This window comes from Lacerta agilis, chromosome 9, assembly GCF_009819535.1.
Source record: "Lacerta agilis isolate rLacAgi1 chromosome 9, rLacAgi1.pri, whole genome shotgun sequence".
NCBI lineage: Eukaryota > Metazoa > Chordata > Lepidosauria > Squamata > Lacertidae > Lacerta > Lacerta agilis.
The window spans coordinates 60917125-60943712 of record NC_046320.1 but is presented as its reverse complement, the minus strand read 5'-3'; the positions used below and the strand labels follow the sequence as shown (position 1 = coordinate 60943712).

The 26588-nt window shown below is 41.1% G+C and overlaps 1 protein-coding gene across 1 annotated transcript in view; it reads right to left on the bottom strand.

Moving 5' to 3' along the window:
* WDFY3 (WD repeat and FYVE domain containing 3) overlaps window positions 1-26588 on the bottom strand; it is a 125245-nt gene that overhangs the window by 15013 nt on the left and 83644 nt on the right. The window contains 17 exon segments of the mRNA XM_033160689.1: window positions 232-286; window positions 1002-1082; window positions 2193-2278; window positions 4001-4121; window positions 4436-4584; window positions 9131-9294; window positions 10328-10496; window positions 14444-14497; window positions 15885-16112; window positions 17399-17476; window positions 17874-18031; window positions 19162-19344; window positions 20794-20903; window positions 22022-22251; window positions 23332-23492; window positions 24383-24482; window positions 25846-26079. Coding sequence (XP_033016580.1) covers window positions 232-286; window positions 1002-1082; window positions 2193-2278; window positions 4001-4121; window positions 4436-4584; window positions 9131-9294; window positions 10328-10496; window positions 14444-14497; window positions 15885-16112; window positions 17399-17476; window positions 17874-18031; window positions 19162-19344; window positions 20794-20903; window positions 22022-22251; window positions 23332-23492; window positions 24383-24482; window positions 25846-26079 — 2361 coding nt within the window.

The window sequence follows — 26588 nt, the reverse complement described above, 5'->3', positions numbered from 1 at the left end:
GAAATAAACAACTATCCTACTTTTAAAACAAATCTGAAGGCAGCCCTGTTTAGGGAAGTTTTTAATGTTTAATGCTATATTGTGTTTTTAATATTTGATTGGGAGCCGCCCAGAGTGGGAAAACCCAGCCAGATGGGTGGGGTATAAATAATAAATTATTAATAAATTATTATTATTATTATTATTATTATTATTATTATTATTAACAACTAAACTACTCTTTATACTTACCTCCCACCTTTGTGTTACAGATTTCTCCCCCACTAGGGTGCTCAGCAAGCCAGACCTAAGGAGAAGCAGAAAGGGTCAGTACGCTTGCCATTTAGCAGTGGTATATGAGAGCAATGTTAGCAACTTCATGTAACACGGAGCAACTTTTTCCTTGTAATCCATGCTACTATATTGATTATAACTGATTTTAAACTATTAAAGAATCAACAGTTGTACCATCCTAGTATCACTATCAATGGCATGAACATGCCAACAAGGAACGGTCACCTCTAACTGTCTAACATGCTTTGATGTTAGAGCTCGTGTAGTGTAGCTGAGTGCTTCAAGAACAAGCTTTGGTTTCCCAGTCATGGCTTGCTAGGAGCAAGCCAACTACCATGACCCATGGGTTCTGACATGATCCTAAGCCAGGGATTGTGGTTTGCAGCTCTTACTCTGGCTAGGAGAGGAGCAAAGCAGGAGACATCTAAATATTCACGATGAACTTTAGCTATGGTTTATGATGATGTGTGAGCACAGTCAATTTCAAGAGAGAAGCCCATTGCTATTTTATTTTCATTGCTGTTCACAATATTTTATTTGCATTTCTGCTTTTTCTTATACTTCAAATCTCCTCTACTTACACTGGGAAACACATTAAAGATAGTGAAAGTCACCAGGAGGTTCAACTTTTAAAATAGCGGGATGAGTAGAAAGTAGTAAAAACGAATACTGTAAATTCCTTCACTTCCAAATCTATTGCGTGGAATAAAAAAACCACAGTCACTCACCCTTGTTCCACACTGGTGTTGGGTCGCTGTCCAGACACAGACTCTGAACTGTCAGTTAAAGATGGAACGACAGCCAGAAACCTTAAAAATAATAATAGGATAATGTAATCAACAAAAATGCATTTCAATTAAGATTCAGGTGGCGCCTACTGCCAGACTGTTAATGAATTAATTAGGCTGCTGTGTCTATTTTTATTAAAAGTATACATTGCAATGAAAAAAACAGTAGAAAGAAAAGTACACCTCAGTTCTAAAAGAGATTTTTTGTGGGGATGGGATGGAGAGGAAGGAAGGCATTCAAAGTGTTACTGTTAGCACATAAAGCCCTTAGTAGCTCGGAACAGTTTGTTTAAGGATCACTTTACCCCCAATATGTGTCCACTCAGCTGCTTGGAAAACATAGCAAGCAAATCCTCTTTTGTTCATAAAACTAGAAGGCATAAGGCCGGAATGAACAGTTTTTGCAGATGCCCACAAAGGGAATTGAACAATAGAGTCCATTCAAAGATCTGCATTGATCCTGTGATCTCGAGTCAAGGGTGACTAAAGAGGTGGCCAAGTTCTGAAGGTGGCACTGAATTACTCCGGTTAGTAAAATCCCAGACTGAAGATTTATAAGAGGACAGAGGAGACCCCACCTATATTCATGCTGTGTAGTGTTCCCCTTAAATGTGTCACTGGGGTGTCTTTCTGCCTACTGAGCTCACTTCTCGGGTGATCTTGACATATGGGTTCCTGAGCTCTACTGGTTGGCTGCCCTCTTTCTAAGGCAGGTTGAATTATTGGGAGCAAGTTGAGATGAAATAATTCTCTTGTCTTTGTAATAAGACTATGTTTAGCATAATATAGGTTAGCTGCTGCGGCGGCCTAATTTTCATCTCACTCCCTGTTAAAGAGGAATTCCCACAATGGATGAATGGGCAGCAGAAGGGCAGGGGAGAATGCCGTGTTAAATGTCAACATTTCCTCGTGGTCAATAAAAACTCAATATGGAATTGTTTCTCATTTGTGGTCTACAATTTCCCCCCTCTATTAATATTCTTGCCTAATATCAATAGGAGAGCATGCTCAACCCACAAGCTAGTAGACCCTATTGGTATTGGTCATAAACATCACATTCTCCCATGCCCTTTTGAAGAGGCAAGCCCTTGCCATGGCTGCTTTGCCAATAAATAATATGAATGGAAATACCTTTGGTAGACTTTATTCCTCACTCCTTTCTGAAAAGCAAGAAGGTAGTTGCGTCCATCTCCAGAGAAAACTTCAACAGCAATTGGCTGCAAAGAAATGGCAGGTTTTAAAAATGTTGTCAAAGCACAAAAGAGTAATTGCTGTGGACTTTCACGAGGCCTAAGTCAGACCTCTTTTTACCTAGGTATGAAGTCAACTTACGCCTGCAAACTGTGCTTTAAAAATCACCCCAATCCCTTTGTCTGGGTTTACAATGCACCGAACCTTCTAGACTAAAATGTTTAATAAAAAGACTACAATATATATTATGTGTAGGGTTTTATCCCACCCTAAGCAAGTGGCAGGGTGACTCCAGTGCCTATAAAATATAAAGCTCTTAACAACTTGGAACCAGTTTACCTATGACAGCGGTGGCAAACCTATGGCACATATGTCAGACTTGGCACGCAGAGCCCTCACTCCTGGCACGTGTGCCATCGACCTATCCGCGCTGTTGTTTTTGCCCCAGGCTACAGCTTGCGTCCACTGTTGAAACCCGTAACATTTTTTTTTTTTTTGCTGGTCTCCAGAGATTTGTGTTCAGCGATTGGTCTGTTTTTCAATTTGCTGCATCAGTAGCTGTGGCAGTGATGATGTCAACAACTCTGGGCACTTTGCGATAAATAAGTGGGTTTTGGTTTGCAGTCTGGGCACTCGGTCTCTAAAAGGTTTGCCACCACTGACCTATGAGATCACCTTACCGCACATGTGCCCACTTGACTGATTTGATTGGCGGAACTGGCGCTAATACAAGTGCCACGTAATACCTGCTCCACATTTGTAAGAACTTGTTTGTTTAGTGTGGCAACACCTATACTTTGGAACTCCTTGCCTGTTGAGATCAAGCAAGTGCCGTCACTATAATCTTTTTGGGGTCTGCTAAAAACATTCTGGTTTAGACAAGCCCAGGGGCGTAGGAAGTGGGGGGCGGTCCGCCCCATGTTCCATCATGGAGGGGGGTGACAAATTACAAGGAAGAATTACTGCCCCACTAGGGTGGTTCTTAAAAAAACCTTTTTTTGAAAATGCCTGCTCCAAAGGTCTTATCTTACTACACTAGGGATTTTATAGCTATATATGAAATTTCACGCATATCAGTTAATATCTTGACCCTCCTTCACAAAAATAGCTGTTTACTTGGCCGTTTTCCTATGTTGTGAAGGCTGAAATTTCAATTCAGTGGAGCACTAACTGTTCTCAACCCTAACCCTGTGGAAAGCCATCTAATTAGACTTTAATTTGATTTTGACATGTTTTTAGGAGGTAATTTAACTATTGTTTGATTTTATACCAATGTTATGTATCTGATGTTAGCCGCCCTGATCCCGACTTCGGCCGGGGAGGGCGGGATATAAATAAAAGTTTATTATTACTTATTATTATCCCTTTGTAAGAAAATATGAAATAACGTAAAACCATTTTTGCAGGCAAAAAACCCCAAAACAATGTATATGTGTGTGTGTGGGGGGGGGTTGACAATAAATTTTCCGCACTGGGTACCACCTGACCTTCCTACACCTCTGGACATGCCTACCCAGATGCTTAGAAAGGTACGGTAATTTTTAAAGGTTTTAGTATTTCAGCCTTTGTATGTTATAAAGTATGTTTCTGATTTTTTTTCTTTTTTTTTCTTGTTTTTTCTTCTTGTAAATTGCTTTGAGGTTTTGTTTTTTTTTAAAAAAATCAAGTACTGTGTAAGTTTCATGAAATTATGAAATAAATAAATAAAATATTTACGAAACCCTGCTATTTCCCACTAGAAACAATACCTGTAACAGGTATCTTCTTTTGTGCACTTCCTTAATATCCTCGTATGCAAAAATACTGCATGTCCTTTTGAGTTGACTAGGACCCTGTCGGGCTCCTCTGGGTATAATTGGCTCATGCATACTGTAAAGAGTAAAAGGTAGGAGAGAAACTATAAATATAAGACTATACATAGCAAATCTGATTTCACCCACTCATATTCTATAGACATATTTGGCTACATAAACCATTACGAGCATTGTCAAAACTATGATACAATAACTATAGAGTCATGTACAGATTTTGCATATTTCTATTTTAGGTGCAGTGTTGTTTTTGGAGATGCGTTTAAGAGCTATAGTCAGGAGGGTTTCTTATACTCCTGATGCTGTAATACTTTCTAACAGGGAGACATTTTTTCTCTCTTACAATTTCAAAGAATGTCACGCCTAACTCACTTTAGAGGCAGGGTTTCAATGTCCCGTATTTCTCTGGTGGCGGTCATGGTATAGCCATCAATCACATAAAAGTGCTCTTTGCCAAAGAGGAGGAGCCCCTCACTGGTGTCTAGGCCTTGAACCCGAGCACAGCGGTACATGTGTTGAATCTGTAATATAAGCACATATTTAATGAAAACATGATGAATAAGGATATGTACATGACTATGCTTATAGGCTCATTGGAGAGGGATGTGTGTGTAATTACCCTGGTAAGGTAAAAGCTAAAGGACCCCTGGACGGTTAAGTCCAGCCAAAGGCGACTATGGGGCTGCGACGCTCATCTCGCTTTCAGGCCAAGGGAGCCAGCATTTGTCCACAGACAGCTTTCTGGGTCATGTGGCCAGCATGACTAAACTGCTTCTGGCACAAGAGGACACCGCGACGGAATCCAGAGCACACAGAAATGCCATTTATCTTCCCACCGGAGCGGTACCTATTTTATTTACTTGCACTGGCGTGCTGTTGAACTGCTAGGTTGGCAGGAGCTGGGACAGAGCAACCTGAGCTCACCCCGTCGCAGGGATTCGAACCGCCGACCTTCCAATCAGCAAGCCCAAGAGGCTCAGTGGTTTAGACCACAGCACCACACTGCCACCCGGAGGACATATCAACACTCACAAATAGCATTTAAAACTCAGAGAAAAAATGACTGCAACAGAAGATTCAATGAGAAGAAAGGAGATCCCTCAAAGGACCATTTAGTCCAAGGGAAACTTGGGAGTCTTTACGAGGGATAACTATTTATATGGAATGAAATAAAACCAAGGCCAGTTGTGTCTTCTTGGAGGTTAAGAAGAAAACTAATCTGGTCCTATAGTTGAAATTGGAGATCCTTGTCTTGACTAACAGAGTTTCATGTAAAAGAGAATAGTTGAGCAATGGTTGTGTCAAAAGCTTTGCACGATACTATGGACCTGAATAACCTGCCCTTGGATCCATGAATTTGACAGATCGATAGGCATAAAAATCCAACATAAGAAAATCAGTGCTAAGCTACTATAACTGCAACATGTTATGGGGGCTACCTGAAAATACAGTGGTACCTCGGGTTAAGAACTTAATTCATTCCGGAGGTCCGTTCTTAACCTGAGGTACCACTTTAGCTAATGGGGCCTCCCGCTGCATCACTGCCGCACGATTTCTGTTTTCATCCTGAAGCAAAGTTCTTAACCCGAGGTACTATTTCTGGGTTAGCGGAGTCTGCAACCTGAAGCATCTGTAACCCGAGGTACCACTTGTAAGATGCTTGAAGAGGATGAAATAAGGCAGTATCAACAGGACTTGAATGTGTTTAATTCTGGCTAGATTGTGACTTATCCCTCCCCTTTCTGCTCCTCAGGTATGATAAAGGAAAAAGGCAAACCAAAGGACAAGAAATGGTAAAAATATAAAGAGCAACCCATTGATTTAATTTTGAAATGCAAGCATCAGCATATAAATAACCTCTGCCCTATAATGTTCTTTTTGATTAAATTATAGGAGGAGAGGGTCCTGTTTATAGCCAAGACAGAATGGAAAAATGAAAGTGATTACTGCAGTACAAGCAACACTTCCCAGTTGTTATTTTCTTGCAGTCAGTGGTGCCTGGGGAATCTGCCCTTCATGTCCCTATAAACTAGGAAGCCACAATGACACTGAGTGAGGATGAATGCAAAGACAACAAATCACCTCGAGGGGTCTATTTATTCCACGCATAATCTGACATTCGAGAGGAGGCAATGTGAAAACTTTCCCAGCCATTGTCATGTTGATTCTACGGTGTATACTAAGTTTTCATCTGCCAGTCAAAAGCATTTGCAACTCATACAAACTATGTTCTGGCATCCAAAAATTGGATCCTCCCGTTTTGCATGCCAGAAGATAAGGATTTGAAATTGTACAAAGAACTATTACATAATGCTTATTTATAATGCTTCAGAATAATAAAACTGCATACACATAGCATTAAGGAAATATTCTACTGCCTTCCATTGAGTGAGATTTATGCAGCTGGTTGTGATAGGCAAGCAAGAGGCATCATGACAGCTTTATCAAAAAGCAGGGTCTCAAAAGGGGTGCAGCCTGGAGAAAGTTCTGAGGGCCAGTTCAAGGGCCTGAGGTTCCACACACCTGCGCTACAGGATTGCACACCTTGGAAAGGTGGGATCCTATGTGGATGCATTTTTGTTCCAACAAAACCAAAACAGGTTCCTACAATAGCGAAGCTGAATTTGTATATTTTTCTTAAGAGTATTGTTTCTAAACTATGCCAACAACAAAATGACATTTGTTTTAAATGAGGACACCCATCACTGAAAGCAACAGACATTTTCCAAGGTAAGCCTATTTATTATGAGCATTCTCAACAGCACATCAGAACCTATTATGTCAATGTTTCATAAAACTGTTTCCCAACCACAATTAAACGTGCTCATGCAAACTTAAGGAACAAAGATACTCTAGTAATTCACTAAATTTTAAGGCTGAGTTCCAATTTAAAAGCACCCAGTTCATTCCGGGGGTTAGGAGCCCTGCAGCCGCATAGCGGGGCTCCGGTTGGGGAGCGGGAAGAGCGTCCCGTTCCCTGGGCTCCCCGGCTGTGCCCGTTGTGGCTCCGAACCCTTCCCCCGCACCCCCTGTAAAGGGGGAGTGGGGGTGAAGGGACGACGGAGCCGGGCTTTAGGGGACATGCCCCAACCGGGATGGAATTGCGGTGGCTAAGCCTGTGATGAGCGTCTAAGTTCTACCTGTCATTAAGGAGCTGATAAGAACCCAGAGGCTGTGAGTAATTGATTGACTCTTTGTTTTCTTGGAATGCTCTGGGGGAAAGAAGAAGGGCAGCCCGCCTCCCTCCCTTCGGCTGGTGAAAGAAATTAACTCTTTAAGTGACTGCTGCCACAACAATTAATAGAAAGTATTTGGAATTTGAAAACTGAGTCTGTTGAGATCTCCCTTCGGGGGTTAACTGGGGGAAAAATATCTCCGCTTGAAGTCTTGGTCTTTATACTCCTGCTTCGGAGAAATGGCGGCGACTTGGTGTGTCGTAGGAAAAATTTGAAACAAAGGAAGGAAGAGACAGGAACTGAAATCTGACACTCACCCTCTCTCTTAAAATGCTGGACTTCGCGCTCACACTGGCATCGAACTCATATTTAAAGGATGAGGAAAAGCTCACTATTTTGCAGATGGAACTGCTTGATCGGAAACTACAAGTCTTGAGTGGAATTATTCATAAAAAAGATCTACTTTCCACAGAGGAGGCTTTTCAAAAGTTCTATACAATGGAATCATGCCTTGGCAAAGAGCTGGGAGGGGCGTTTGAAAGATGGTCTGAGATGGCTGGGCAAATCCGGGAAGAGCAACTGGAAATGGGAAAACCTACAATATCCAGACCCCGAGGTGGCAGCTCGGGGGCAAGGGACATGGAATTAGAATTTTTACAAGAAGAAGAAGCAAAAGTAACGGAGGAGCCCGGAATGCAGATGAGAAACGCCCTGAGGCTCGATGCGGGGTTTGCTGTGGATGCAGCCTGGATCTGTGGACACTTGGAGGAAGACAATGGGAGATTTGGCGCTGGAGAAAGACAGGATAAGACAATGGACAGAGGGGGAGTGGGTTGAAGAATTAAATGTATAATCTAAATGGTCTGCCATGGTATCCGAAGTCGGAGTGTGAAGTCTGTTAATGATAAGTTTATTTTAAATAAGTAAGGAGATATTGAATTTTAAGTTAAAAGCAGCATGATAAAGGACAGAAGAAATAAGTTTAGCTATAAGAATATTTGGTTACGATTTAAGGTATAATGCAAAGATTGAGATAAGTATGTTTTCTTTTTTTTTTAAGTAAAGTTAAATTTTTTACAGAGAAAAGTTGTTAAGGAAATAGAATATTGAATTAAAACCGAAGGTGAAAAGGCGGGGGAAGTCAAGCGTCAAGATTCAGAACTAGAATTTTTTTTTTTGTAAGGTTACAAATAAGAAGAAGAATCCTGACTTTATGTGTATTTGTATTTGTTTTTGTATTTGTAGGTGTGGGGTTGGGTTTATGTTATATTATGAAAATGTTAATAAATTCTGTTTAAAAAAAAAAAAAAGTGTTTGCCGGGTGGAAAAAAAAAATCATTCTTTTATCAAAGGTGTAAAAAAAGAAGAGCTTAACTGAAAGTTAAATCCACAGTGGGTTAGAATTAGTTAGTTTCCTGCGAGGGGCTCTGTCACCATTTAATTAACAATTCTGTGTTGTTCTGGGTTAAGAAACTGTGGGTTGTATCCAACAGGTCAGCGTGTTCATGCAAGGACTTCCACTTGCATAATGGAATTTCCCCTCTCTCTTCCCCTCCCCCCAATCTGTTTTGAGGGTTCCCCTCTCCAGAACTGATTTTTTTTTGGGGGGGGGGATGTGGGGCGAGGACAGGAGACAAGAGGAGAGGGAATTCCACTGCATAAATTGGAAGTCCTTGTGTGAACGGGACAACTTAGTTGGATACAATGCATGGCATTTTGTGAGATATCACACACGCGTACTCCACAACCCCTCTATGCCATGTTCATTTTGGAATGATGGATGAACTGCTTTGGAGACTAGAGGCACAATACGTTCGAGAAGCCTCCACACAACAGCTTGCTAGGTTCAGTAATTGAGAGACCAAAAAGAGCATTAAATGCTGGCTTATACCTTCTCCCCTTCTTCGAGCAGTCGAAGCAAAGTTGTGTTATCGGTTTTCTCCTCTTCATCTATAGAGCTGCTCTCAGCTATTTGATCTTGCAGCTGCTCCTGATTCTCCTCATCACCGCCATCAGGTGCTGAACGAGATCTCTTCAGTGGCGGTTTAACAAGGCCTGCATGAAGCAATCAAACCAGCAGCACATTTGTCTGTAAGTCACTGAACTTTGTGTGGTACGTGAGGAGGGCTGCATATTAAGAAGTCCATGCCAGTAAAGAACTGTTTCACTCTACTTAAGGTTCAAAGCGCACCCCAAATCCTACAGCTAAAAACTGGTATGATTTCTGCAGGACCAGCTGAGTCTGAGAGCTGTCAGGCCAAGGGCAGTCAATGGATCCATGGCTCTTGAAAGTCAGTGGGTGATCTCAGGTAAGTCACACACTCTCATTGGTGGTTGTGGGGATAAAACGGGATAACTCACAAAGCTCCTGGAAGGGGTGGGACTGAGAATCTTAATTCAAGTTTAGGTCATACAGGCTGTTCACATGCTATGTAGTCAAGGGGAATGGGAAATCAAAGGAGGCATGGCCACTTTTACAAACACACTGCACTGATACTTAGGGATAATTAGTGAATTAGATCTTTACAAATTCCAATGTGAAGTGACCTGGTCAATATGAAGTGACCTCTTGGACTAATACACTAACAGAACTTAAGTGTCCTCAGGTTTTGCATTCCTCTGAACGCTGCAATACAATTCTCAGCACACTAAGCTATCAAAATATGTTTTAAAATGCATGTTTTTCAGGAATGCATTAAAAATATATAATTTAAAACATTTAAATACAAAAATTCTAGATGCAAAAGTGACGAGAAGTTGACCAATTCCCTACTGATAGGGAAGGACTACTAGACAAGACAGATTCAGATCTTTGTTAAGCAACATTTTTAGCATCTTTGGGGTGATTCACACATTTAGGGAAGCCACTAAAGTATTACAATGGTCACAATTCACATATCAGCAGAAGTCGGGTCTGCTAAAGGCTTCTGCCTTGTCCTAAATAACCTATGAATGTAAAAATTGTGAATGTCTGCCATCACACTCAAGAATAGCTTGCTGCTTGTGCATACTTCCCTATAGGGAAATACAGCATAAATAACTTGTCAAGCATGCCTATGCATATAAAGGTATGTGCGAAAATACCCACCTTTAACTTTTGCAATAGTATCTTCCCCATGTTCTGGCTCCTGCTGAGCAGTTTCTCCTTCAGAGCTCTCTTCGACAGTGTCTTGAAAGACAGCAGGGTTTCCAGAAGCCAGACGCATGTAGTATTCTTTGCTGTCATAGCTTATAGCTCTTCGGTAGCGTGCAGGTTTCTTTAAACGGCAACAGAATAAAAACATTTGGCAAAATCAACTCAAACATACCCTAAATATAAATCAATGTTCAGAAACTGCTAAGTGCTGTAGCTGGAGGCAGCCAACTGTCAACTAATTAAGTTTCCAATAGGCAAATCAGCTAGATTTGAAATGAACCTATTGTTGCTGGAAAGATGATCAAAAATTAAATGCTGCTCGATGAACATAAAAGTTAGCAAAATGTGTTTGGTGCTTTGTGAATCATGACAAAAGAACTGGCATCTCATCATTTCCAATATTGCACCCAGCCAATTCAGGTATTTTCTTTAAACACTGAAATGTTAGCCAAAGTGCAAGGATGTAGAGAAACTGACTGGAATTAATTTAGACCTATTATTATCTCCCACACTATGACTTTAATTATATTACAATTCTACGATTTTATGATTATGCCACAGAGAATGGGGGAGGCAGGAAAGCTATCATCATTTGTTCATATAGATGTGGTGCTCAAGAACCAAAGTGGTGTTTGGTGTTAGCTCACACAATATATATGCTACACATGTTTCTTTTTTCTATTGTTGGGCTGCAATCAAACGCAGCTGCATGCTCCCTAATGGCCAAGGTCTCGCGACCAAAACTAAATGTTGAGTGCAATGGTAAAAGTGGATCGGGGGGGGGGGGGATTTTGCATTTTTGCCAAAGCCCCAATCATATTTTACAGGAGCTCAACAGTTCATCAAAGAAGAAGAAATGTTTTCTAGAATGCTATAATGTTTTACCAAACTTCTATTTTAGTCCACTTCTCCTCATTCTCATTACTAGTGAAATGCATCTGTGGAGTTTCTTTCTGCAGAGAACAGTAATGTGATTGCTTCTCCATAGGCTCGGAGCACTTATCACCCCACAACTGTTGAGTAACCAATGTTTATCATCTTTACGCTAGTGTGGTGAAGAACTGCAAGTGAGGCAGCGTTCATAAAAATTACTGCACCCCATGGCAAATTCTACAGAGATCCAAGTAACAAATACAGTCGTACTTCTTGTTACATCAGTCTCTGGTTGCGTTTTTTCAGGATACGAACGCGGCAAACCCAGAAGTGTATACTTCCAGGTTCCACCTCGCGCATGCGCAGAAGCGCTCTATCGCGCTGTACGCGCGCGCAGAAGTGGCGCTCTAGTTGCGGACTTTTCGGAGTGTGAACGGCACCCCGGAACGGATAGAATCTGTAACTAGAGGTACCACTGGATTACTAACATGCCAACTGGGTCGAGTGAATTGACTCTAACCTCCATTTATTTTAGTAGCAATAATGGGTAATACAGAGAAGTGGATCAGGCAGAGGGCCTTGCTCACCCTCTGTGGGTCATTTTGATAAGGTTGGTGGATTAGCCCCATGATGTCAATTTTATGTTTTTCCTTTGCCGTGCTTGCTCTTCATTTGAGTTCCTTGGAGGTCGGGCAAATCCCTGTCAGTGCTCAGATATGGACCCTGAAGATCTGTTATCGGCTAAAACTTGTTTTTTCCCCTGTCGGGTTGGCTCCGGTAACCTTACTGGATTCCTACCAATCCAAATGGAAAGCTGCACTGCACAAAAAGCTAAGAGGCTTGGGGTTCTCCCCACAGGCCCTGATAGCTGTAGGTTATGAGAAAGCTAGAGCAATAATCCGCCAATGAATTTGGGGCGTGGAACTGCAGTGTCACGTGAGTGAGATGAATGAACACCCAACAATAAAAGATAATGGGAGAGGGTTCACTTCAGCAAAATATCTGTCAAAATTACAAATACCTAAATACAGACAGTCGTTTACCCTCACTAGATTCAACGGGCTGCCATCTGCCTTACTGCAGGGCAGATTCGAGGGTAAACCATACATGGAACGGGTCCGCCCCTGCGGCTTGATGGAGGTAGAAACTGTCTCTCATGCCCTGTTACGCTGTCGTTTCTATGGGGATATACACTTGGCATTTATCATCCCTGCTATACATAAATCTCCAAATGGGTCCGAACTTCAACGTCTAAAATCCCTGGTAGAGGTCAAGGATCCAGAGATCATGCTAAGGGTGGCCAAATTCTGTGCGACTGCCATAAAACTTAGGGAACAAGCTGTGCTACCACAATGACCAAGGCCTTAAATGACAATTTTAGGTTATATTTTAATGATTAAGATATACCTTATATATTTTTAACTGCTGCTATATCTGTATTGTCCCTGTTATACCCAATTGCAAAATTCAAATGAATCCCTATTGTGTTTTATGATTTCCCTGATATTGTATGTGAGCTGGAACTGGTCTGTGACCGAAATTAATAAATTCTCATTCTCATTCCTTGAATTCAAATTGGGAATGCAAAGGTGGGTGGAAATGCTGCCTTTTACTGTCAAAGAACAAGCCACATTTCTCTTATCTCCAATCTCAGAGCTTGGGATCACAGCACTAAGACTGAAGGTAAGCCTCTGCCTGATGCCTTTTCCTGTCTAAGAGTAGGCAGAGGCACACGGAGCAAAGCATGTGACAGCACTAAGATAAAAAATAAGCTCAGATTGGAGATAAGAGAGCTCCACACCTGAGGTCACGTGATGTCAAGTGACTGACAGGTGGATGTGGTTTGTGCAAAAAAGCCTCATGGGCCAAAATCAGAGGTCTGGTGGGCCAAATTAGGATCTTGGGGTGGAGGCTCCCTTCCACAGGTGTATGATGTACACATTATTATACTAGGTCAGATCCAATCAAGTTGTCTTATTTGTGCTTGTGCAATGGAAATTCTCCTCCCCTCGCATGACTCCCAAAGTTGTCCCCCAACTCTCTGAAGAAAATTCAGGAGACAAAGAGGAAACTATGTTAATAATGTATACAGATGGTTGTATTCAAGTCCAAATACTTATGCCTGGAATTAATTAGTTAATAATGCAATTAACATGTAGATCACAACCCCCCTGTATCTCTCAGAAATGAAGTTGGCAATATAAGGTTAGGAAGAGAATAAGCACTGCAATTGCTTCCGAAGCCTATTGGAAAAGATTAAGAATTCAGCCAAAGTTCTTCTCTAGGTGCTCCCTAAAATCTCCAATTATGCTTGAGGTTTTTTAAAAAGAACAGTTCATTTATATGATGATGGTTTGTTAACCTAATCCTATGGACATAAGAGATAAGCCACCTAGAGAACAGACACGTTTTTAGCAAGTCCACCAAGAGCCAAATATATATATTAATGCATCACCTTCCAAAATGTTGGTTTGACAAGTAATTCAAAATGAGTGAAGGCATATTGTACTTAGTGATGAGCAAATTTATTAAAATGTTTTGATCTGTATTTTTTGTGACCGAGATAGGACTATTTGCAAAGGCAATATAGTGCTGGATCTTTCTTCGCAACATATTTTGAGAATTAAATATCAGTGGAATGCAGTATAGTTGTTCTTGAACAGAAAGGGATGCATTCCAGGACGTACACCCCATGTTCCTCATCAGAAGCACATAGAAAATGGGGGGCAGAAAGCAGCAATGAATGGTCCCAAATGAGACAAGGTGAGTCAACTGCTTTGCCAGCACAGTGCCCTGAACAGGTGAGATTGTCTTAACAGTGCAAAAACATTATGCCAGCACTGAAATACTGATTAGGCTAAGTGCATGAATATCCAAACTGCCCATCACTAAACACATCATAGTCCATTAGTTCTAATTTCGAGCTGGTACATGTTTATACAGTGAGAATAGTGACAGCACAGCCCATCACAGCTTGTTAGTGTGCAACACAGACAGAAAGAGCTACATAGACATTGTATTAGGTGAAGACTGAAGAGAACACAGCCACATCCTCTTAGTATATCATTAACCCTATGACAGAGTTACTTAGGAAGCACGTTGAAAGCCAACCAGAGAAGCCTTGTTAAGGTTGCCTAACATGCACAGAGAAGTTTCTATCTGTTTTGCCACCCGTGGAGAGTTTTCTCTCTTTACCTTTTGAGGAATGGTATCGTCAGATGTCTCAGGAGGCTTACTTGAGAAGTCAGACTGAAAATAGGGTATTAAGTATAGAAACATCAGGGGAAATATCATGTTGAGGAAGAATGCATGATGCGACTAAAACTGTCAGAGCATTAGTGGGCAAAAGCCAATGACTGAACTGCTAATTCTCTCCACACCAGGAAATGCAAAGCAGGAAAAATAACAACATGGAAGCTCGAACCTTAAAATTTGCTAAAACTAGCACAAGGTAAAGCTCAATTTAATCACAAAGTTCTTGCACGAGAGGCATACGCAATATTTTAGCAATTCAATTAAAATCTTGCTGATTATCAGTGGATCAAATTAACATCTCACACTGCTGCTTTGATTCTGCACTCTCCTACAAACTCAATCTTCAAATATGATGGACTATGAAGAGACAGTGTTAGAAACTGAAAGATCAAAGCTAGGAGCTAAATGGCACCCTAAATCTAGGATATGGGTGCGACAATGGAATGTCTAGGCACGTGTTTTTTTAATAACAAGGATACAAAGCTGAAAATGAACTGCAGCTAAAATATTCTGTTCATTTTTCACATGGTCAAGTCCTTCCCCTGCCCACCCCCCTAATATCCTAATATTCTTAAGAAGGCCTCTTCTCCAGTCTTCAGAGAGTAGCTGGAAGTGGGGAGGCTGAAAAAGGTCCTCCTTCCACTCTGCAGTTTTAATCTGAAATCTTAGGTGCAGTACTGCACCCAGAGCTCATAAACTGTTTGCGCTAATGAAATTCCCTGTCGCAAAATGCGCCCAAAACAATGGGAGTTCCGAACGCTGTTAAGAGATGCACCTTAACAGCAGCATCACGTCTGTACAAGTCACACTACCTGACAGTGCATTGACATTTTTTCTAACTTCCCAGGTATCTTTGATAAGACTAGCACAGGCCTGCACAATTCCCCCCCCCCCCCAAGCTCAATGCAGTCCATCATCCATGTAGGACAACCCACCAGGGACTCAATTAACCTCATGTTTTTGCTACCTGCCTAGGTCTGCAAATAAAAGGGGGCTATGAAGCACCTGGTAGGTCACAATATATGGTAGGTGGGCTGTACCTGGCTTGGTACATTGTAGGTGGTATAGTCTGGCCTTCCTGTTAGGGCAGAGCAAAGCCACAGCTCACTTTACTTCTGCTATCCTCCAACTGGAAAATTAATCAACAGGAAACTAGAGGCTGCAAAAAGACAACGCCCATGGCTGCATGGTTCAGGGACCTAGTCCAAATATTTGCTGATATGCACTTGAAGGGAAATCAATGTCCATCCATAAACCCATAGCTGAGCACCACCAGAAACGCATTATCCAATCGGCGATGGACATTCTTGGCAATGATGTAAGAAATAAGCCAATGCATTGCTACAGCTAAAAGCTACCACCCTCCTGTAACTGCACTTACCAGCATATTTGTCTCATGTTCAGTATCCGGCATGTAAGGATACTGAATATAAAACATGTCATTTCGCACCATCTTCTTCCTCATTCGACAGGGACCTTCTGTCATCTCCAGCATCCACTTGTCCAGGTGAGAGCCAATAGGAGGGCCCCACAGTCCTCTCTCCCGTAACAATTCATATTCAATCTGAGACCACTCTTCCGTCACATACTTCAATGCATTCTGCTGACGCTGGAAAGGACACTACAGGTTAACTGCCATGGTGTGCAAATAAATGCATGCAGAATCAAGCTAACTTGTACCGTGATTCTAACTGACATAGATTCTCATGAGGCACAGCAGCAAAGAAGCCCAAGGCATTTAAAACTGCCCTGTGATCCTCGAAGGGCGGTATATAAATTTAATAAACGAAAATAAAACAAACTCTTTTAAAAGGTTCAAGGAGCAAAGTTGGATATTCATGCTGTTTTCCTCAATCTTGGAGCTTGAAAACTCAAGCTGTGAACTGTCCTTGCACAGGATTTGTTATTTACATAGTTCATAATTACATATTTATAAAGTGTGTTGTCTATAAAAAGGGTGTACTTGTGCTAGCCTACTTAAATCTGTACCTGTTCCTTAAGTAGCTCTAGCACTGCTCCTAGGCTGCCAGCACCACAATTCTTTCTATAAACATGGGAAGCTGCTTTATCCCAGTACAGTCCGCTCTTAAGAAGAGTTTCTGACAAAATTCTCTCCTATCACTTGCTACCTAATTGGAGATGCCAGGGATTTTATCTGCGACATCTCATGCAAAGCATTATATATATATATATACCACTGAGTTATGGATGCTCCCCTCTTAACTGCTGACAGGGCCTTCTCTCCAGTTGAAGGGCAGCAAAAAAAACCCTCTCTTTAATTTAGGAGATGGCTGGTTGAGAAGGACTAGCCTTACTCATATTCCATCTATGATGCTAAGGAACACGGTTTTAGGGTAGATTCATGAATTACACGACAATTTCAACAGATTCTGAAAATAATGAAATCTCCTATCAAAAGGATATGATCATTATCTTATCTCTGCATGGTGTATGTTTCTTAGTGAGACTATCTATGGGTGGGGGATCTTCTGATTGTACTGAAAAGTTTGAATAGGGCCTTTTTCATTGTGATGCCCAATTTGTGGAATGAGCTCCCCATGGAGACCTGGAGAAAATAGACAATGTGGTACTTTTGCCGACAGGAAAAGATCTTTCTATTCTGACATTTCCTGACTGATACGGAGTTCTTCTTTGGTTCTGGATGGTATAATTTAAATTGCTTGACTATGTAAATATGTTTTAGTTGTTATTTTTTTTACTTTGGTTGCTTTATGTATACCACAAACCACTTTGGGATTTACAAATTTAAAACAGAAAAGCAAAATAAAAGATTTTTATATAAATAAAACGAAACAAAATAAAGAAACCACTCTTAAATACAACGCTCATGCAGATTTGATAAAAGCATTCGGTTTGATTACTGCTCTCATTTACCTCTTGGTATTCTTTATACTGCATATCTACCAAGTCTCGAACCACTGCTATGTGAGTAAACATCCACTGAGAGATCTCCTAACAGCAAAATAATGAATATATTAATGTGTGCAGAGAAGAGCTTGTCCTTAAAACAACTTACATATAAAATAACCCTGAAAACTTCAAGTAGTGTGGATTACGTATGGAATTATGGTACATAGTAGTTATGCTGCAATTTTTTACAGTTAAAAAAATACCCCTAATCTAGCAAAGTATTTCAACGGTCTCATCTACTTCAACAACCTGAAACTGCTATGGTGGATTAAGGCCACAGTACTTAACATTCAGGCAGTTTAAAATCTAAATAACAGAATACAGCGAAGGGGGGATTTATTAAGACAGGCTAAATCACTGATCAATTTGTTATACATATAGGGGATGACCATTGTTTTTCCTTTGTATTATCTGTTTGTCTTTAAATACTATGCGATACCTGCGTGGATAGATTATGTTTGTTAAGACCGCTTTCTTTCCGGTTTCTTCTCGATCCTGTTAGCTTGGAAAGACCGAATCCACTGCTGACCCGGGAGAGCTTGGACTGGGTAGTCGGAGCCAATGCTTCTCCTCTACTGATGCTTTTCTTTTCATGAGCTAGAATGCCAAGAAGAGTTGGGGGTTTTCAAAGCGTATTTACTGGACCCTACTAGCACACCTACAAACCAGGGTGGATAAAAATCAATGGTTTTTAATAATAATAATAATAATAATAATAATAATAATAATAATAATAATAATAAATTGGTTTGTTTTTTATTTAAATCAGATTTCCCCCCCTTTAAATTGGATTTTTAAAATAAAATGCTTTTGGAGGAAAAATCTTTCTAAATATAGTCTTCTATTTAAGTTACATTATAGTCCAAAGGCTATTCATCAGGAAATAAATATTTGTTTCAAGTTTTTCATGTGTGCTAAAACTCAAGTCTAAAAAACCCACATCAGTTAACAAACATGGATACATATGCTATAATGTTATTTTTTTTAGTTAAATAAATTGTTTAAATGGTTATTAAGGAAATGATTGTTTTTCTCCTTCCAATAAAGTACAGCAGAAGTTGTCCAAATACGAACAGTAAACTTCTTAAAGCTCACCATAATTTTATAATTATCTGTCTATGTATTTCTAATAGTATAACCAAATCAGTAATTTTTGATATAACTAAAAACTACTCTGAAAAATTATTATTCCAAAAGTGAAACCTTTATATGGTTGTAAATATTAAGATTATACCAGCAAGATTGAGTCCTTCTGTAAAAAAATGATTTAAATTAAGTCTTACTGACTAGTGATTTAAATTGTGATTTAAATCAATTTGATTTAAATCAAATCCACCCTGCTACAAACCAAAAAATGATACCCAAAAAAGCCGCAGGCTAATCTAGATGGTGGTATTCTCCCACAAACACACTCCCATCCCACATACTTTTAAACAAGTAGATATTACGCTGTTATATTAGTAAGCCCTAAAAGAGCACATTCCACATTTGTAACATTGTCTGTGGGGGATAAACAGGAAACCCTTGTTCCCTAGGATGAAAAGCAGGGGATGAAGTGGTGCCCTTTGGGGTGGGTAGAACAGAAGGCCAACTATCCAACATCAGATGGAATCAAGGACAATGCCATTTTGCTCCCATCTTCCTCCCTACATTTAAGGGGTTTTAAATATGCCTAAGCAGCCAAAGAATTATAATCACACAATAATAATCTGCGCAGCTGCTCTTACCCAAGTGATTTTGCCAACATTTTAAACTGGCTTCTTCCACAAGGGGCTTTGCAATGGCAATATCCACATGGCCCCTTTCATTAACGGGGAGAGATACTTTGAATACCTCCTCCAAAGCCTGTTTCTTGCTGTAGAACAGTTCTGTCCACACACGATTTACAGCTTTTAAAAGAAGCTGGCGACCTAAATACATGAATAGGACACAAAAGAGAACAAATGCATATTTATTTTGATAATTAATATCCTCTATCTTCGGCATCGATTTATCGTTCTAGAGTAGCTAACAGAGTAGCACGAAACAAAGAGTACAATTTAATAAATGGTAAAACAACAACAACAACAACATGCAAGCTAGTGCAGCAAATTGAAAACAAGTAAAACAGCACCAGTCAGTTTAAACAGATGGTAAAATCAAATTGCTCTAAGATAAAGCTAGGCACCTGTCAGCTGCAGAATGGATGAGAGACAAGAATGAGGGAGGGAGGTAGAGGCAGAGCTAAAAAAAAACCCACAAATGTTTGACTAAAATTAACTTTGGGGCAAACCACCTGTGCTTGTCTCGGAAAAGCACCTGGGTTCGTGAATACAGTGGTACCTCTGGTTACGTACTTAATTCATTCCGGAGGTCCGTTCTTAACCTGAAGCACCACTTTAGCTAATGGGGCCTCCCGCTGCCGCTGCACCACCAGAGCATGATTTCTGTTCTTATCCTGAAGCAAAGTTCTTAACCTGAAGCGTTATTTCTGGGTTAGCGGAGTCTGTAACCTGAAGCATCTGTAACATGAGGTACCACTGTATTCTTGAACCATAAAACTACCTTGTTGAGAATCATAGAATTGTAGAGGGGGGGGGGGCTTTTAGAATTGGCAGGGGACAGGCGGTCAGCAAGTTTATTTTGAGCCTGGTCTATTTATTTATTTTTATCAATCTGAGTCTATTCACTTGGATTTATAGGCAGTGCTTTTCTTCTAGAAAAAATAAGGTGCCAGTATGGTGTACCCTTGTGTAGCCCAAGAAAAAAAGCACTGTTTATAGGTCACATAATACCTTGTTGTGCTGACTGGGATTCATAGTATCAAATACTAGATTTCCTCCATTTTGAGCCAATATACAATGGCATTCCCAAGTTCTTCAGTGTCAAGGACGAAACAGCAATGGTGCTGGCGAAATTTTTAACGGAAGGGTTTCCAGTGAAGTAGAAAGCCTGTGCTGTGACAATGCTGGAGCTGCTGACAGTCATTTGAAGGCTTCCTTATTTTTCTCTTTCAGCATCCTAACTCCATTTTAGCTACCTACTTCAATGATTTGCAAAAGAGATCTGTAATAAATTTTGCTTTCTCCCGAGTTCTGAATTGTTAGCCATTTTCCACGAGAGGCAGGTCCTGCTGAGTGAGAGGGATTAAACCTAATCCTAATTATTCCTAACTGCTGTTTGGCAGGATCTGCTTAAGGCAGATATGCAGCCTGTAATCTGTATTACTGGTCCTCTGTTCATCTGCAATCTTTTCTTCGTATCTCCTTGGGAAACAACTCATACCCCCACTCTTAAATGAAACAGCCGAAAGATTAAGGGAAGACATGAGGAATACGTTAGCTAACTTTAAGACGGATGGACTCCAGCTGCATAATTACCTTCACTAACATCTTGATTGTAGACTCCATCTGGCTCGACATCAGAAGGGATCATGACATGCCAAGTAGTCATCCTGGCTTCTGCTTCCAGGCCAAACCCATCTACGTTGCTGCAAATATTATCGAACAGTGTTAGATGGAAGTGAAGGAGTTACACTGTACGCAGGACAAAAAGTATACATAAGATCTGCCCGAGGTCTCCATTTCTCAACACTACCTGGATGAAGCCTGACCTGAAACAAACACATCACATCTGTTTTAACTGTTTTAAATACTGTCTTTAAAAAGTTGTTATAACCCATGCTCTTGACTTCACAGTGAAGGGCGGGTAAGAAATCAAATAAATGAATGAATTAAACGTCCTAATTATACCACTTTCTAAAGGAGGTGGGGGGCTGCATATCTGAATGCTCCCCCCTCTCACCCTCCAAACACATACAAAAACAGCTAACGCCTCAGGGAGTAAGCTAGATCAGTGTCTGTCTCCATTACATTAGCTAAGAGTGCAGAGTTGTTTATCTAGACTAGCCTTCCCAGTGCTTTTTTCTGGGGGGACGCAGGGGTACACATACCCCTAAACATTTTGTGAATCTAAGTTTGGCCTCATTGAGGGGCAGTATTTCAATATGAGTAGGAAAATGAGAGTACCTCTAAACATTTTTAAAGAAAAAAAAGCACTGGGCCTTCCTAAAAGGCGAAGAGTAAAAAAAGTGTATCTATCTCTACGGGCTCAGTACATGAAGTTCCCACCACCCCTTGAGCTTAACCCAGTTTACACATGACAATGAAGGAAGATGGGGGAAATTATGACTGTGACTGCTTCATGTATTTCTGTTCAGGAGTTTCAACATCTGGACAAAATTAATACATAAGCACCATAACATAAGGACTCCCTCACCTGAAGCATGTGTGAGGGAGAGGAGGGCAAGACTGATGGCTCACTTGGTCATGTAGGACCTAACTTCTCTTGAAATTTTACATCTGTCTTTACCTAAATTGTGTGTCCTTGCATGACTGGAATTTTATTTCTACATTTCCTGTACGTTGCCCCTTCACTGGCAAGCGAGATAAATGGAAATATGTGTAACTGTTTCTATCTTATAAGCTGCAGCTGCAGAAATATGTCCACTAGAAAAGGGAGGGGGGCAATTACAACACACCTGACAATTTTACAGAGTAAACAGTTTTCTAAACAAACTGGTGTATGTGCACTTGGTGAGGAGCTCACCTCCCAGCATGCAGATTCATCAAGCAATGAGCCAGGCAGCTGAAGAACTCTTGGTCATGATTCCCAGGACCCAAGATCAGAGTTCGATTGACAGTAAGTGTCCTTAGAGAATCAAGGAGAGCAACTTGCTGAGGAACTGTTTTGTGTGGCCTCGAGAATTGGTATAAGATGGTCCTGTTCAGGCAGTGATAAACGGCATCCAGTGATAATCCCTGTGATCTTCTTTTTGACTGAAGCAGCAAAAAAATGCAAATGAACACGTTTAAACGTGGAATCTCTGTATTACCCCAAGCTTATTAGCATGTTTTTAAAGATAATTCTTTCACTCAAATCAGAGTAACCATACGGCGGTATTGAGGTGTAAGGAAATAGCCAAGTATTAATTTGTAAAAATAGCTTCCAATTTTGTTTCTGTAGGAATTGGTCTCAACCAGAGCCAGGGCTACGACCTGGTGGAATGCTCTGTCTCATGAGACCAGGGCCCTGCGGGATCTGATTTCTTTCTGCAGGGCCTGTAAGACAGAGTTGTTCCTCCTGGTCTTTGGCTTGGAATCAACTTGATCCACTCCCCCTCTTTCCTTTTTCCTTCTGTGATGGTACTCCTATTTGGGGATTTCCCTGGCTTTTTTCTGGCCCACATAGGACCAGTCTGGATAGTTGGCCTTGGTGAAGATTTGACGCTTTCTTCCCCAAACAGTTTTTTTATTTGAGTTTCTACTGAAATGAGGCTGCACTTTAATGTTGTATTTTAATCTTGTTTTTAAGTTGTATTTTAATCAAAAAAATTTACACCTGGTGTTAGCCGCCCTGAGCCCAGTCTTGGCTGGGGAGGGCGGGGTATAAATAAAATTTATTTATTTATTTATTATTGCAGGAAAGGACCATGAAACACTTGCAACTTTAGCATAATGACGTTGGAGGTAGATATCTAGAGAGTTCATTAAAAGACAGCCATCTGATGATCTGTACATTCATAGAGCCAGAGGGCTATATTGCTTTCTGGGTAATCTTTCCTAGAGTCACATGCCTGTGGTGGGCGGAGCCAGAGGCAAAAGTAGGCAAGACAACACATGGGGGAAAAATTATTTGTACAGTAGACTAGTTTGCCACACACACACACACACACCCTCTGTTCTCCATCCAGGTAAGCAGGAGGCATCATCAGAGTACAAGGACATATTCCAATCAGGCAAAAACACGCAAGGAAAGTGCCTCTGGCTCTGAGGTTCCCCGACTTTGTATATATTGCAATGTACAAAGTTAAGCAGGCCAAAGTAATAAGAGGAGGATGAGGGAGAAGAGAAGCATACCTGTGCAATTAACTGGATTATGAACTCTATAAGCAGCTTCGATTCCTTGTTGAACATGCCTTGCCAAAGTTTATCCACCACACGCTGGGTGAAATAGAACACATTGTTTACAAGCACCTGATAGCTTCCTCCACTTGTAATAGGCAGAGATGCGTCCTCCCCTAAATGATAATGACAGCGTTAAAAAGCATTTTACCCAAATAATTCCATCCCATCCTTCAGTCAAACAGGCACAGCATTAAGAATGAAAGCATGCTAAATTATGAACTGGAAGACAGATTAACATGCAAACATTACCAGTTGCTGAGCAATCAATCACTACCAACACCACCACACCAGGACTAGTGACAGGGCCATGTCTTTGCCAGCTGCTAAAAGGTTTAGTGCAGATGGAGGGCATTTCCTGTGCCTAGGCCATGAAGGCCCTGCCTCGTATGCCCACCCTTCAGACCTCTGACAGTGGAGGACCACAGCAGAACTTCAGAGGAAGGAAGGTGGGAACAGGTGGCAAGATACCCTGGTCTCACAACATTAGATGGGTTAAAAGACCATCTTGGCTGCGAGTCCTGGAAGACTTGCTCCCTGCCTTTTCCCACCTCGCCTGGAACAGAGAAGCTCTGATTGACACCAGCTACAAAAGCTGAAGCTGCTGAATGAGACCAGAGACGTATCTTGGCTGTCTCTTAGTATAGACACATAGAGCCTGGAGCTTCCACACATTAAGCCTGAGCTTCTAAGAATGTAAGAGCTGGATCAGACAACAGTCCTATCTAGTCCAGCATTCTACTTCCTACAGTGGTCAACCAGATGCTTATTAGAAGCTCACAAGCAGGACTTGTACACAGAACTGTATGCAGAATTCCAAGAGCAACCACACCATAGGACTTGTATAATGGCTCTTAAGATACTTTCAGGGTTTTCACCCAATTCTTTTCGAAACGTTCCCGGATATTGATTTTTTTCCTTTCGAACTGAGCTTGCCATCGTAAAGCCCATTTTAGTGCATTTTTAAGTAATACTGAAAGAGAGTCATCCAAAATAAGTTAATTACCCAATAAAACATCAGCAGCAAGCAAATGGTCCATCACACTGTCCAAAATATAGGTCTGAAATTCTTTTTGCTGTGCTCTCGTCGATCTCTCGGGAGAGGCCTGGAAAATAAAACAAAAGCATAGAAGCATTTACCATAAGGGCCTACTGTAAACGGGCAAATTTAGGGCAACCCCAGGCTTTGTAATGTCTGGCACTCAACACAAATTGAATGTGCTCCATGTACAAGAACTGTGGTCAATACTGTCAATTAAAATATACTTTCCTTCTTAAATGAGCAAAAAATGTCCTGAATACAAGCTACCTCCTAAATTGATAGAACACACCCACACCCACATACTTTTTTTTTGTTTAATGGTGGCAACAGATGCCTTTTTAGTTCTACTGGTACTCTTCATTGGGGTGGGGTGGGAAGCAGGTCCTCATAAAAAGACCACTTTGTGATAAGTGGATGAGGGTGACATGGACCACAAGAGTATGATGCAGACTCCTTTTGTTGCTCACATGCTACTCTGCTTCATTTCCCAAGTTGCTCCCCAGCTGGACAAGGCAAAAGCAAATGTGAGCACTGGGGGGCTGGAATCTCCCTACCTCCGCTCTCTCGCATTTTTCTGAGCTGTTTTCTGGTTCAAAAAGCTAAGGAGGTAGGCATACAGAGTGATGCACATGGAAGTGAATTCCTTATCACCTTTCTTTCTTTCTTTTTTTATTTTTATTTTTTTTAATTTTATTTTAAAAAGTGTGTTTATTTCAGAACGGTGGCAGAACCAATACGGATGCCTACCTGAGGAAAAAGACATTACAACTTTGGTGGGCAAACAAAGTTAGGCAAATTCTGAACATCATCCTTTTGGAAAAGAAAGCCTTATTTTTTTACAGGTGGCCTGTCACTTCAGCACAGCCATATCCTTACTGTACATCAAACACAGAGGCTGACCAGAAAATACATAACGCAAGACAATCAGAGGAGACCCAGCTACATTAGTAAAGAAACGATGATTTGAATGCGCTATAAACAAGTAACACCAGATGGTGCCAGAGAGCAGGAAATTTTAAAACACAGTTTTCCATAGGGATTTCTTTATTTCGTTATAACGATATAATTTCTGACTTATTTATAGCGGCGTTTCCCCCCCCCCCCGGTGTCTAGATCCACCCAGGGTCATACAAGAAGCGTTCTTTCTTTCTTCTTTTGGCCCACCCATATGTTTGGCTCTCCTTTCATCCCTTTCCTCCAGAACAGTTTCAGGGATCTTTCAGAGGAAAGGGAGTGAAAAGAGAAAGCGGTGGCAACTCACAGGCCAGCTAGCCTTTTCACAGGGTTAGATACAATCCAAGGGCTGCAACTTACCACCGCTCACAATTGGGTATAACCGGTACTCTTAACAAACAACAGATCATGAAAGCTACTCGCTACAACCTCTGGTCCTGCTTAAAGGAACAACGTCAGAAGGCCAACTCTACCTCCAAGAGAAGGTCTATTAAAGGAGTTTGCTTGCTAGCAGGTGTAAGGCAGAGGTTATCAATTATCAGCACACGCATGAAGTCAAACACAAACTTCTTAGCAGGGTGGTTGGTCAAATAGGTCTTGGATCCAACATTGCAGTATTCTGACTGGCTTCGGTTCATTCCTGTGTCAGAGGCAAATGCTTTGAACTCCTCTGCTGGAGATCCAACTTCATCGTCCAAATCAGTAACCTTCAAAAAGAAACAAGCAATAATGCAAGTCAAGTGATTTACTAGAACGAAAACTATCTTTGCCAAGGCAAGGAAGGGGGCAGTTTGCAGTTATTCACTTATTTTAGTGTTGCTTTTCTACAAGTATAAACTTTAGAGATTGTTGCTTTCTGGACTGTTTCCTGGACTGTTCAGGAAACAATTAAATACAATTTTCTTCCGAAAGGTTTTTCCCAGCTGGATAATACAGTATTTCCAGGGGTCAGCAACCTTTTTCAGCCATGGGCCGGTCCACCGTCCCTCAGACCATGTGGTGGGCCAGACTATATTTTGAAGGGGGAAAAAATGAACAAATTCCTATGCCTCACAAATAACCCAGAGATGCATTTTAAATAAAAGGACACATTCTACTCATGTAAAATCATGCTGATTCCCGGACTGTCCACGGGACGGATTGAGAAGGTGATTGGGCCACATCTGGCCCCCAAGCCTTAGGTTGCCTACCCCCGGTATTTGCCATCAGTGTCTAT